The 14,252-nt window shown below is 40.7% G+C and overlaps 2 protein-coding genes across 5 annotated transcripts in view; one reads left to right on the top strand and one right to left on the bottom strand.

Annotated features, from left to right (window-relative positions):
• Window positions 1-1,021: 1,021 nt before the first annotated feature.
• Window positions 1,022-10,170, top strand: ABITRAM (actin binding transcription modulator). 4 transcript variants are annotated; one of them, XM_071554999.1, is made up of 6 exons: window positions 1,198-1,299; window positions 1,776-1,827; window positions 3,690-3,819; window positions 4,526-4,602; window positions 4,674-4,743; window positions 4,812-10,170. In XM_071554999.1, the coding sequence occupies exons 1-6, from the start codon at window positions 1,215-1,217 to the stop codon at window positions 4,938-4,940; spliced, it is 543 nt and encodes a 180-aa protein (XP_071411100.1). In that variant the 5' UTR covers window positions 1,198-1,214; the 3' UTR covers window positions 4,941-10,170. The 4 variants fall into 4 exon arrangements, with proteins under 4 accessions (XP_071411099.1, XP_071411100.1, XP_071411101.1 ...); XM_071555000.1 differs by having other exon boundaries at window positions 1,211-1,288; XM_071554998.1 differs by lacking the exon at window positions 1,776-1,827 and having other exon boundaries at window positions 1,022-1,299.
• The window catches only part of CTNNAL1 (catenin alpha like 1), a 63,127-nt gene continuing 54,035 nt past the window's right edge, over window positions 5,161-14,252 (bottom strand). The window contains exons 12-19 of the mRNA XM_071554994.1: window positions 14,070-14,107; window positions 10,933-10,983; window positions 10,689-10,843; window positions 9,913-9,961; window positions 9,066-9,122; window positions 8,813-8,932; window positions 6,409-6,492; window positions 5,161-6,302 (exon numbers count right to left, since the gene is read on the bottom strand). Of these exons, the coding sequence (XP_071411095.1) occupies window positions 6,141-6,302; window positions 6,409-6,492; window positions 8,813-8,932; window positions 9,066-9,122; window positions 9,913-9,961; window positions 10,689-10,843; window positions 10,933-10,983; window positions 14,070-14,107 (716 nt within the window). The 3' untranslated portion in view covers window positions 5,161-6,140. The remainder of the gene's footprint in view (window positions 6,303-6,408; window positions 6,493-8,812; window positions 8,933-9,065; window positions 9,123-9,912; window positions 9,962-10,688; window positions 10,844-10,932; window positions 10,984-14,069; window positions 14,108-14,252) is intronic.

Here is a 14,252-nt window from a genome sequence, read left to right on the forward strand (position 1 = left end):
ACGAAAAATGAATTGCCTTTAAAAAAGCATGTGGGCAGAAATGTCTTTCCCGTAAAAACAAGTGTATTCAACCCATTCAGTGCTCTTCAATGATTGATGGAGAGATGTCCATGACAGACGGCTGTCCAAACTAGTAATTGAGAAGACTATTGACTGACACTTGCTATAGTTTTGTACCAGCAAGAGGACAAAAAATAGGGGGTGTTTTGGGTTTGGATTTGTTTGTTTGTGTTGTTGTTTTATTGGAGTTTTTTTGTCAGCCTTATAAAGTAGAATCTGCAATGTTGCAGTGTACTCATGTTGAAAATACTCACGGTTTGGCAAACGGATGGGGCAGAGCCTCTGAGCAGCTCTTTATTTTTATGTGTATATTTTTATGCAGCAGTTTGTAATGTGCCTGACTATTCTGGCTGATAAATGGAAGCATCTGTTTTGCCTATCTGTCTATAGCTTAATTATGGTACAGACCTTAATTTTTATATGTGGTTACAGCTGCCTTTAGTGTAAAGTCAAACAATGCTGTAATCAGTTTTTGTTGGGTTTTTTTGGTAACACATTCTTCTAATAATTTTGGCCTGTATTTGTACAGAAAAGGTGTCACATGTAGTTACTCTGTGCAGGGAGTCAGAACAAAGGTGTGGAAGTTACTAAGTTCTCACGTGCCTGGCTTGTGGGTTCAGGTGCCGGTACAGTTTCTCTGCTCCTTTGTGGCTAAATATGATGGCAAGTGTGTATTTATGTTTATATAGAACACAGCCAAGGATAAAATGTAATTCAAAGGCTAAAATGGAATTCACAGAGGCTCTCCTGCTGCCTGAACTGAGACACCAGCACAACTAAACTTTCTGTGGAAAAAGTGTTGCCACAAGCGAGAAACAAAACCATGTTTTAATGAAATGTGCTGTTTACTTAAGGTACCTTTTCTCGTGTGTATATATTGTGTTGCTGTTACCGTGTTTCTGAGTGCTGGAGAAAATAAACCACTGAACCAAATGCTGGGTTTTGAGCGTTTTTCTCACGGATGCAGATATGGCGAAAGATGCTACATCTTTCGTTTACTTACTTTCTCGGAGAAAAAAGAAAAATTAAAACCCAAAAGGTAAAATTGCATTTCCGTGGCGTTTCCCGGGCCGGGGGGGAGGAGCGGGCCCGGCTGGCACCGCCTCTCCCGAAGCCGCCCTCCTTCCGTCATCGCGGTGCGCCGGCGGGTCGGGATGGATGGGATGGATGTGCCGGCCGGGATGCAGGCGCCGGGCCCGGGCGGCGCCGAGCGGTACTTCACGCGCTGGTACAAAGCAGGTACCACTGGGCCGGGCTGGGCTGGGAGGGATGGAATGGGTGTGCCGGGCGGGATGCAGGCGGCACTGAGAGGTACTTTACGCACTTGTGCAAAGCAGATACGGCCGGGCCGGGCTGGGCTGGGCTGGGCTGGGTATGGATGGGATGGATGTGCCGGGCGGGATGCAGGCGGCACCGGGTGGTACTTTATGGACTGGTACAAAGCAGATACGGCCGGGCCGGAATGGGATAGGATGGGTCGGGCTGGAATGGATGGGATGGATGTGCCGGGCGGGATGCAGGCGGCACCGAGCGGTACTTTACGCACTGGTGCAAAGCAGATACGGCTGGGCCGGGATGGGATGGGATGGGGATGGATGGGATGGATGTGCCGGGCGGAGTGCAGGCGGCACCGGGCGGTGCTTTGCGCGCTGGTACAAAGCAGGTACCGCCAGGCCGGGCCGGGCCGGTGACTGGTGTTTGTGCCCTCGTTGCAGACGTGAAGGGGAGGCCGTGCGAGGACTTCTGCGTGCTGCAGCACTCCAACAGGCGAGTGGGGGCCGGCGCCCGCCCGGGTCTGACCCTGGGGCAGGGTCCGGCCTTTGTTTTACAGAATTTAATTGCTTTCCACTCAAAAGGGGAAGTGCGGGACTCAGCACTTGGGATGGGGCAACCCTGGATGTATGGACAGACTGGGGAATGAGATGCTGGAAAGCAGTGCCTTGGAAAGGGGCCTGGGGGCTCTGGTCGATGGCAAGTTGAATGTGAGTCGGCAGTGCCCTGGCAGCCAGGAGGGACATCCCTGTCCTGGGGGGCATCAGGCACAGCATCGCTGGGGGTCAAGGGAGGGGACTGTCCCACTCTGCTCTGCACTGGGGCAGCCTCACCTGGAATATTGTGTGCAGTATTGGGCACCACAATATTGGAAAGATATTAAGCTGTTAGTGTCCAATGGAGGGCAACAAGGACTGTGAAGGGCCTTGAGGGGAAGCTGCGTGAGGAGTGGCTGAGGGCACTTGGTCTGTTCAGCCTGGAGGAGACTGAGGGGAGACCCCGTTGCAGTTACAACTTCCTTGTGAGGGTAACAGCAGGGGCAGGCATCAATCTCTTCTCTGTGGTGACCAGTGACAGGACCCGAGAGAATGAACTGAAGTTGTGCCAGGGGAGGTTTAGGTGGGATATCAGGAAAAGGTTCTTCACCCAGAGGGTGGTTGGGCTCTGGAAGAGGGTCCCCAGAGAAGTGGCCACAGCACCAAGCCTGACAGAGTTCAACAATCATTTGGACAATGCTCTCAGGTACAGGGTGTGACTCTTAGGGATGTCCTGTGCAAAGCCAGGAGTTGGGCTCAGTAATCCTTGTACGTTCCTTCCAACTTGGCATATTCTATGATCTGTGTACTATGGATGGTGAAGGCAAGACAGGAAAATGTTGTGCATTGCTTCTGCTTAGAAGTAGCTGGATATCCCCTTATTTGGAATAAATAAAGCCTGTACATGATTTTGAGTCTCATACCTCCCTTGGCTGCAGCCTATTGGGCCACTGAACCCAACTACTGTCCACACAAGAACCAGCAGTGCCACTGGCTCATGTGTTGAGGGAAGGTGAGGCTGCATTTCTGTCTCCAGTGGGCTGCCTGGTCCTCTTTTAAGAATTTGGTACAAGAGGAAGGGTGTGCTTGGCACAGGGCACAACCATCACCTTGCTGCAGCCTTTGGAGCTGGAGCTTCTCTGTGGCTGTTTTCTGCAGTTCTTTTGCATTCTTTCAAAACAGAAACCAGAATACCTGCGAATAGAAGGCGTGACAGCAACAAAGGACACCCTTGCATTTGTACTAAATACTAAATATGTAGTTACTAGTCTCAGTTGTCTGATATAAACAACAGTTTAAATGCTGTTGATGTGAGGGAAAGGAAACAATTTGTTCAAATGTCTAAGAAGACTGTTTTGCTACTTTCAATTGTGAAATATCAGGGCCCTTGGCTTATATAAATGTTCTCTGAAGTATTTTACCCTCATTATGTGGCTGTGTTTGCTATTTCTAGGCAGTATAAAATTCTGGGATGATTTTTTTTGTTGTTTTGCAAGGTCTCAGCTCCAACAGATGACAGGTCAAATCCATGATTTGTCATCTTCCCCTGAGAAAAACGCTGGGGTGACCAGGAGGTGGCTTTGCTGCTGGGGCACGCTGAATGCATTCGCCAGGATCCAGCTCCCTCTTGTGGGAGCTGCACAGCCAGAAACTCCTTAGGAGGAGTGAGGGGAGATGGATGCAGCATTCTATGGGATCTGCTTTAGGTCAGAATGCAGTTTTCATTTGGTGTGGTACAGCAGACATCAATATAGATAGGCAGAAAAGGTTGTGGAGCTTGCTTAGAGCACAAAAGAGCTTGGCCTCTCTTCTCTTTTGCAGAATCTGTGTCATCACCTTGGCAGAAGCCCATCCTCTTCTTCAAAGTGGGAAAACAATTAAAAGCATTAATTACCAAATCAGTGCCAACTGTAGCAGACTTCAAAATAAGGTCTCTGGGAAGTCAAAAAGGGTATGGCTTTTTGTTTTTAGTTTTCATTTTAATCTCTCACACTGCCTAAGACTTTCTGTCCTTCCTAGGACAGAAACCTAGCCAGGTTACGTTTGCATTGTATTTTAAACCAGCTCCTCTACAGCTGAAGAATTGAGACTTCCTCAAGAGGTGCCTGTCTGCCTGTCCCAGCCAGAATCTTGCAGTGCTCCTACAGACTGGTGGTTTCCAGTGTTGCTCAAACCCCCTCGTTTTGAGTAATTTTTTTTCATAGTGTAGACAGGGACATAAACATCCCTGAAAAGACAAAAATATACTTCCAAGAAAATGCCAAGGATTTGGAGACTGCTGTTTTTCTAAAGCTAATCCAGAGAGCAGATGGACCAGTTTAATGTGTTTCATGGTGGGTTTTTGAAATCAGCAGTGCTGTTTCTCTTCTCTCTCCTCTGATTTTAATCTGATCAAACTGCACATCTGCTATTCTGCAAGAAACTTAATTATGACTCAATCTGCAAGCTCTTAACAAGCTTCTATTTGATTTGTACATGTAACTAAGTTGGCATCTTCCCTTGTATAGAGAACACAGCTCTGTAACTTGCAATGACCTGTAACTATCACACATCCATGCTTTCTGAGAAGCTTACAAACTTATGTTGCTGATGGTAATACTTTTAAAAGCCCCTTGTCATTAAAACTACATATATGTTTATTTGTTTTTCAAATGCAGGGAGCTCAGTTTTTAACAGAACTTGCCCCTCTGTGCAGGATATCTTCATCAGATGGAGAGGAATATACCATCTACAGGTAAGGTTTTCCCTTTTTCTTCTAACCTTGACCATACCATGCACATCTACTGAATCTAAACACTTTTGCAGTTGTATACGAGGGCGGCTGATAGAAGTGAATGAAAACATTCTTAGCAATCCTGCCCTTCTGCAAGAAAAGGTAACACACTTTCTTGCTTTTTATTTTCTAACTTTTATTTCCCAGCTAATTTCAGTCTTGCTTTTTAGCCATTGACCGAGGGGTACATTGCAGTGGTTCTACCCAAATTTGAAGAAAGCAAAAGTGTAACTCAAGGACTTCTGACGCAGAAGGAGTATGAAGAAGTTTTGTTGAAACGTCACAATTCTTCTGCATGAAATCAATTCTACACTTATCATCTGTATTTGATACTTAAGCTACTTTTATTGTACACTGTGAGTTTTGTAGTATTCAAAGACCTAGGGCCAGTTTTGAAAAGTGAAACTGAACTGCTTGATTCATATAAAAGTAAACCAGTTCAACTATTTGTGTATTAAAATTTCTGTACTCTTTTTCTCTGAATTCTAGCACTACAAGTTTTTAAATAAGCTCAGAATGACATGTTGGAGAGTATTTATGTTCCACAATCACCTTTGCTTCTGCTTAATGCAAGCATAATACATACAGAAAAATCATACAATTTTGCTAATCACCGAATTCAGCCAAACAAAAACAATACAGAGTTTGACAAAGGTGAACTGAAAATAAAAACACAACAGAAGCACATGTACAAAGAGCAGATAAACTTGAAAATACACATTTCACGCCAGGCTGTATTTTCATTACATCCTGAAGTCAAGTAATGCCCTTTGTACAGAATTTTGTAATGTAATAATCAGCATCTCTCTCCTTAAATTTTAAATGCTATAATGTCAAGTCTGCATAATACTTCAGTGGTTCTACATGCAACTCAAATTCTGCTCAGTAAGTTTTAATAATAAAGGAAGCAACAACTGCCATCTACAAAGGGGGTAAAAGGGTTTGGAGTCAAGACTATTAATCACTTAGAAATACACTTTTGCAAAGACCAATCATGTCATCAAGATTAAAATTCAGGGGTGCAGCTAGAACTACTTCATTGCAGGTATAACTAAGATAACATTTCAGTGCTTCAGGCCACAGCCTTTCAGACTATATTCCTGATTCTGCTTTATCAAATACATAGACTGAAATAGGCCAGAGATGAGTTTACAGACTTCAACAGTAGTGTTACATATAGCATATGCAGCACAGGGGTCCTTATATGAAATGTCTATTAGCAGCATCTTTGGGTTGAAACATCCATTAAGACATTCATAAGCATTAATTACAAAATCGGTATCAGTGAGCATAGGAAAGGCATTCACATTATAAAAATACAGAACATTTAGACTAGTTGGTGTTGTAATGGCTAAGTAATGGGACATCTATTAGATGTGACAAAGGTCAACAGTTTCATTTCAAATTAACCTGGCTTGACTTTCCACAAATGAAAGCAATATTGAAATTCAGCAAGTGTTATTTTCAAATGGGAGTTCCTGCATTTCTCAGTGCTGTAATTACTTGCTCTCTAAAAACTTCATGTTTGCTACATGATTTTCTAAAGACTTGATGCCAAATGTCTCCACTCTCCTTTCTGGAGTATGTGCATTTGTACCAGTTCGTATTCTGTCTTCTTTCCATGGTGGAGCAGGTTTAAGACAACCATTTCCTGCTTTATTCTGTGTATATGTAAAAAAGAAGATTTCTTAAAAACAACCAACCAACCCAACCCAAAGGAAACAAACCCCAAAACTTTAAAATAGTGTGGCTGAATCAAATACTCACCTTTCTCAGTAATTTGAAGCAAAGTGGAAGAAGTTGGCATAAGAGAGTCATTACATTCCTTGTTTTTAGAATGCATGCATCAACCTAAACAAGACAACAGTAGAGCAAGACCACTCATTACTTGACCCTGAGATTAGCTCAGTTGGTTACAACTTGGTTGTAATAATGCCAAGGTCATGGGTTCAATCCCCTGTGTGGGCCCTTGACTTAAGAGTTGGACTCAATGGTCCTTGTGGGTCCCTTCCAACTCAGAATAGTCTGTGATTCTGTTAGGCAATTGTTTTCTGCATGAGATGGTAAACTACTTTGAGCTGAAATAAGTAGTATTTTTCCTTCTGAATTCTCTTCTAATCAAATGGTTTTGCCTATTTTTTTCCTAATTTCTCTCTGTAGTACATGTGAACAAAAGCATCCCTTAGGTTAAGCCAAGACTTGAGCATGTGTAATTCTCTAACAATCTAATAGTAAGCAGTAATAGAAGTCTCTTGGAAAGGAGTTCTTATCATCTAAGTACGAATCATCACAATTCATGTTTTTCCTTTTATGTTCTGTCAGCATGATTTAGAAAGCCATACATCATCTAAGCCTTGCTTTGCTGCGAGTTACAGTAAGAGTTGTATTAAATCTCAAAGCATTTGAGTTTATGCCTCAAATCTAACACTTGGCACGGATCACAAGTCTGGGCCCTCAATGAACATTAATTTGAGAGCCTGTTATTGCTGTGTAGTGATACATCACTGTATAAACAGACTGAAGTTCCCATCCAGTTTAGAGAGTGTAAAACAAACCAAGACATAGCCCCAAGGTGCTCAGAGTTTGGTTCTGAGTGGCTTGCATGCTCTAGCTAGTTTTAGCCCTGCTGTAAAACTGAAACATCCTTTCCACAGCCAATTAGAAGCAAACATCCAGGTGCACAGAATGGTCACACTGATCACACTGCTGCTGCTCAGGGATACTTGAAGTTCTTTAAGCCTGACCTCCATTCCCCACTGAGGTCTGTAGATCTGCTTCTTGTGGCAGTTGTATATGTATTTATTTATAGCAAATACGAATGTTAACCAGAAAAAAGTCTAGGGCAGACTGCCTACCTACTGAGAGGCAAGCATATATTTCAGTAATAGAGCTGGGGGGTTAGAATTTGTTACATTTATGTTAAGCATTAGTAACAACAGAATAACAATCATTACTACCATGGTGGAAATACGTATTACCTTCATTAAAATTTTGACCACTGAAGTCCATAGTGAGGTGCTCTTAATTACAGTTCCTATTTCTCTGGGTGAAATTCTAGCATATTACGGTATTATTACTGCAATTTAGTGAATTACAGTGTAATTATATGCAGTTATTACTCCATCTCTTACTATTCTGCCTAAAATTCTCATTTGCAGCATGATAAAATTCCAGTACCTCTCTTTTATCTAGTGGGTAAGGGGAATGGCATGTTGATAGAAGTTCTCTGAAAAGAGACCTCAGCAGCAAAAAGAATATGAAGCAATAAAAGCCTATGGACACCTTCCCACCTTTTAATTTTTTAAACTGCAGTCCAGAACATGACTGTCTTGTGAAGCATTTCTGTAAACTCTTTCAGTTATAGTGAAATCCAAAACCTAAACAGTAATTTCAGTACTTTTAGTAAGATCAAGGAGAAAAAAATCCTATTATTTTACTGATTCTTAGACTTCAAAGTCAGTAAGCTCAGGGTAGGGAAACTGTTCCTTAAAACATTAATATCAATGATCTATCTGTGACCACTGGGCCAATTACACAATACTTTATATCCTACACTCCCTAAAAAAAGTTCATATAAGCCTGTAGAGTAATACTATCCAATATCCATCCAAGCTCTCCACTGACAGGCTTCCATGTATGCTGTGTGCCAGTGTACATATTTCGTCTCCTTTCAAACAAACTCCCAACATGAATGAGTAGGTCACATCAAGATAAGCTTCACTGAAACCCTTCTCTGGCAGTAGGGAAAATATTAAAAGGCTAGAAGACAATAGCACCTATGCTGGAGAAAATTCCTTCCTGAGACAAGACAGTGCAGCAAATGGCTGGGATTACAGTTACTGGTGAGGGTTGACCCAACAGACAAAACAAGGGCAACGGTTCTTACGGTTCTTCCTCTATACTTTGCACTTCAGCTTCTCAAAACATGTTCAGTGCAAAACAGTACTTCTGTCCTACACAAGGAACAGCAACAACGTACTGCATAGCAGAAAAATGCTTGCACAACAGTACAAAATTTTGTACTTATTAATTTTTATTGTCCTCTGTCAATCCAAGAAGTCCAGCTGCCCTGAACTGTTCCACATTTTAACAGGAGCATAAATTAGTAAGTTACTGTATTTCAAAACACATTAGGCATTACTTTCAAGAATATATATAATTTTTACCTTACCTTTGTAAATGTAGCACTTTTACCCTGAGCAGAAGCTTTAGCTGTTATCTGGAGCTGCTTGCACAGAGAGATGAGTTTTTCAGCCTCCAAGAGAAGCAAAGCCTTGTCATCCTCATGTACCTGAAACACGTTCAGAAGACAAAACAACTCTGTGTTAAAGAGTCCAATGGTAAGTGAACAGAAGAGACAGCACAACCAACTTCTTAGCACTGGTGTCATAAGCTGAATGGCTGTTTTGGAGGTCATACATCACCTGATCAGAAAAGGCATGAAGAGCTGAAGCAAGCTTTGTGCCCTCTGTGGCAAAAATCTGAAAGGGGAGAAAGCATGTAACAAAATGAACCACAATGGAAAATGACGCTCTTTTTCCTTGTTTTAATAGTGTGCTATAAAGTAGAAAAGTAGCAGGAAATAAACTTGTAGTAGTTGTTTATTTTTATAGATCACAAGTCAGCAGTTTGCAGTGACTTCTGAAATAACAAGCTACACTACAAACTGCCATCCTTCCAGATAAGCAAAGTTTAAAGGCTTTCCCTTTATGTATCAAACTCCCCTGATTTCCAATTATTTTTTGCACTGTGGCAGGTCACAAATTTTTTGTGGATAGATGACACCTGCCATGTTTGTTTATTGTCCTGTCAAAGGTAACCAGTCTCCTGTTACACAAAAACATGTACAAGGAATCCACACATTACTTCATTTGGCCCTTTGTCTTCTGGTTGTGTTATGCACATTTTCTTCTTTCTTTCCCATGAAAACACTGCTGCTCAGACCAGGATCGAGTGTCTGGTAACACTACCGAGGACTGAGCAAAGTGACACAATGAGTACTACTAATGTATTGAAGTCCACTGTATTTGCCATAATGCCAGTTTGCTATTCTTCCTCCTGACTGGAATCTCTCAGTGTAATGAATTATGTCTGAAACTACTACTGGAACACTGAAAAGTTTGCTTTCAGGTAGTTGTTAGGCTGCTTAAAATCTACAGCTGCCAGTCAATTCATGGTACACTGTACTTATGTGTAAGGAATCACAGACTTAAGCTACAATTTGGCCTTCATTCAGAGTGCCTACCTCCTGTTTCTTTAAAAATATATTACCTCTGCTTGGTGAAATAAATCTTGAGTGGTTTTCAGAAGTCCTTCTCCTCTGTGGGAAATAAAGCAGAAGATATGCCATGTACAGACTGCAGATTATTTTGCCTGCTACTTGCAAAAGTTATAGTCTCACCCCTGAACGTTTCAGGGTTCACACCACTGAACTGTAAAGTACTGGGTTTTTAGAAGATACTGGACACAACACAACAATAACTTACTACAGGAACTGCATACAGACATCTCAGTAGCTAGAGCAGTACTGGGGAATTAGCAATGGCTTCATTCTCATAGTCTGAACAAGAGTAGAAATCCATGTTTCTGGCATACTGAGTTATTACTGGACTAGTAGGTAAGAAAAAAAAATCTCAACCCTTGTAAATAAAACCAAACATAAATTCTTCAAGTAAGAAAGCTGACATTGCAAGTGTAAGTTTCAGAACAACTCTTTTCAGTACAGCAAAGATCAGTAATTCTCATCTACAATTATATACCTGTGCTTTAAATTCTCTCCATTTTCAAAGTGTTTATGAACATATTTCTTAAAATGTTTTCTGTACCCAAGAGATTTTTAAATAGACATGTTGAAACAAAACAGGTATTTATCCCTTTAAACCTCCCCTAATTTTATTATTAAACAGCTTAGAAATTTACCAAAATTTATCAAGCTTAAGGATAGAATTAAATTCCTTTCTGAATGGGTCCCAGTTTCATTATACTCTGAAAATGAAATTGTCTTCTTTCTTATAAACACCTAAATTTGCTGCGTGCAATGTAATTACCTGGTAAATAAATACATTGAGTAGGCCATACTTGACATGCCTTGTCCATGTTGCACAATCTCATTCTCCTGATCCTCCCATTTCTCTGTCTCAGAATCCACATCAGATGTGAGCAGATGCAATTCTAATCCAAGTTTTGCAATTTTTGCTTGTTCCTGTAACCATATTTATGACACTTGAAAACACATTCTTCAGAGAAGATAAAAAACTAAAGGAGTTTTTTACTAAAACAATGGCATCTTACCTCAGTATCTAGTTTGACTGGCTTTAATGCTTTCAGATTTGAATTATGCTTCTGTTTCAAACAAAAAATAATATTTTTAAATAAAAGGAATTGGTAATCATTTCATTAACAAATCATAAGAGGTAGCTCTATACTCAGAGGAAGACTTTGCAGGAGAGTTCTAGTGCTTCAAACAAAATTCTCAATAGAAACTGAGAACCTGTTCTGATCTGTCTGACCTCCTCCAGTGGCATGTGCAAACAGCATCTGTGCCCTGTAGATGCCCTGAAATGTCAAGGAAGAGACCTCTTCCACAGTTCTTGGATGTCACTTTCTAATGCAGTACAATCTCTTCCCCTTACCCCCTAAATCCTCAGTAATACTTGGGACTAAACAAATAGCCTTTTACATCATCAAAGGTGATACTGATATCACAGTGAAGTTGATTTGGCTAATAGCAAGATGATGTTGGCTACAGCCCATGGAAATGCTAGTGGGGCCATACAGCTCATTATTCTGTGTCCCTTTGTTGAAATAGCTGGTAACAAATACTGCCACTTTCATTTCTTCATGGGTTTCCTTCTTTTATTTGTCATGAACTAGCAGAAATACCTGTTTGGCTGCAAGCCAAATACTGGCTCAGATTATACAATAATTAGTGCAGTGTTTGCAAACCGCATGACACACTTGTGCAGGAATACATCACTTGTTTCAAATTAATTTACAGTTCCTGGCTTTAACTTTGTGTGCTGGTGCTGTCACCGTTCACAGACAGGAGAAACAGACACAGGAGCCACAGTCGACGTTCAGAAACTGCACTGGATTGCAGAGGAGGAGAGCAGGACTGAGAACCTTGACTGAGAATCTGAAAAAAGCTCCTGCTATTCATTAGTGGGAGTATTTGGGCAAATTAAGCTCAGTGATACCTGCAGGGAGCAAAAACCACCAACACTATTTATTGTGAACAACATCAAAAATAAGCTCCAGGTGCCATCTCCATCTCTCACTTCAGGAGTCTGAGCAAAAGTAAAGTAATACTACTGAAATTCTTGCTGCAGTTTGGTGCTCAGTTTAGCTTACATGCTATTTCTCTTTTCCCATCCCAAAATGTTTAAATATTCTGAATCTTATGAATGTCTACCCTGATTAGACACTGTAATTCTGCCTATATATTACAAATGGTGATCCCATACAGCAAGATTTAGCACAAAGGGTAAGAACTGATACTCTCAATTGTGATCTGACTATATTGCAGATATAGAGATACCATTTAAGAAATGCTGGTCTTAAGGCAGCATCCTAAAAGAAGAAAGGAAAACAAAATCAAACTAGATTTGCTTGTAAACATAAACTTTGCCCTAGAAGGTATGGCAAATATTTAAGCTGCAGAGTGACAGGTATTCAGGAAAACCAGTCCTCTAGCACAGGTAAATTTTTCTATCCATAAATAACAAAACCCCTCAGAATGTTTGTAGTTTTCTCCACTCTGCTGTTTACTCACAGTATTTCAATAGTACAGTTGTTAAAAATCAGCTAACTTACTCTGCTTTTAAAACATGATTTGACATTTAATACTACAGAGGAAAAATACACGCATGCAGTAAGCACACACGTGAATCACCACAACTACTCTGGTTCTCAGCTACAGTCCTAGGATGCCACTCATTACTAGCAAACAGCAGAGCTGCAATTAAACAGATGTAACAGAATATGTAATCTAATTAGATCGACAGGAACAGTGTGGCCTCTGTCCAGGGACACCGTGGGCGTGAGCCAGGCACAGCAGACCTCTGTGCCCACAGCAGGGAGAGAGGAGGCACTACTGAGAGTAACAGCACTGGAAAGAGAGGCAGTTCCAAAGCTTAATGCATCAGTTAGGCAAAGAAATCGCCCTGTGAAGAAACACTGGTGGTCTTAGGGATGTAATTACATTTCCTGTCTACCTTCGAACTGTGCATTTATTTTAACTCCCTCCAAGTTAAAGCATCTTGCAAAACTCAGAATAAGGCGGCAACCTTTCAAACAGTAACAAAGCAGACTGTTTAAATCGTAGGCACAAAGCTTTTATCAAGATTATTTTAAAAGGCATATGAATCAGTAGGTGGAAATCTGACTTCAAACATTTCCTTGTTAAATTTTGTCTGAAGTCTAGAAGCTGTGTAGCTTACTCAGACTAGTGAAGGACAAAAACTATCAAAAGTCACTGAATCAGTCTATTTCCAGTTTCAATATTTAGTTCTGTAACCATGAAATTCACCCATGCTTATGCAGCCAAACATTATATTCTATTTAAATCTGCAGATTGGATTGATAACATATAACCTTTTCTTTCTTCATTAAGGGTCAGAAGTAGTATTGTGTTTGAAGTCACAGAATTACAGAACAGAAGACATGGAGACAGGGGGTCATTTCACACCCAAATTCCTGAACAGTAAAGGCTAAGGAAAGAAAGCAAGGAGAGAAAGAAACAAGCCAGAGCTTACTGTACCTTCTGAGATAATTCTTTCCCTTTTTCCTATCCATGAAAAGACTGAATCAAATGACTGATTAAAAACGTTTATGTTTCCTAACATACAGATGCTCACAGAAACACTGTAATATCAATTATAATCAGCTAAGGATATGAAATACCTCACAACTAAAACTGGGTATTTGGCATCACTTTTTTCCCTACATTAAACACTTAAGATCACAGAACGAAAAAAGAACTCATCATTTGAAGAGCCTACAACAGGCTTGAACATGTCCATTTGTTCCAAATAGGTCCAAATAATGTTAAGTCTTGGTAATCTCAATTTTTTTTAGTTTTCAGTATGTTGCAGAATATTCTTACTATTTTAATAGCAACAATGCATCTTTAAATTATACAGCATGACAGTAGTATATGTGGTCAAAAATGTCATGTTAATGAACAGGAATAAAACGTTCATGTACAATCAAAGTGATCACAGCACATTACACAACTAGTTACCTTAGTCTTCAATCTGTTTATTATTCATTTAATAAACTGACAAAGTTTGATATTTTACTGTCAGCCATCCAGACACAACACATGTTAACAAGATATTGCTATGTCCCCATCAAGCTGTGACACAGAAAGAAGTCAAATATGTAACAGCAGATATAAAGTAAATACAACAAACCCAAAAGCAACTTACCCCTGGCCTGGGCAGTGAGAGGTAGACACGCTTCTCTCCTATGAAGAACACACAGGTTTACACCAAAATTTGTATGCAGATTTTAATCAATGGGATCAAATGCCTCCCTTCATCCACCCTTAAATGGCAGTACCATAAAAGCAAATTACTTACCTGTAATTCATCCTCTCTGAATATTGCATA

Source organism: Pithys albifrons, chromosome 4 (genome assembly GCF_047495875.1).
Source record: "Pithys albifrons albifrons isolate INPA30051 chromosome 4, PitAlb_v1, whole genome shotgun sequence".
Taxonomy (NCBI): Eukaryota; Metazoa; Chordata; class Aves; order Passeriformes; family Thamnophilidae; genus Pithys; species Pithys albifrons.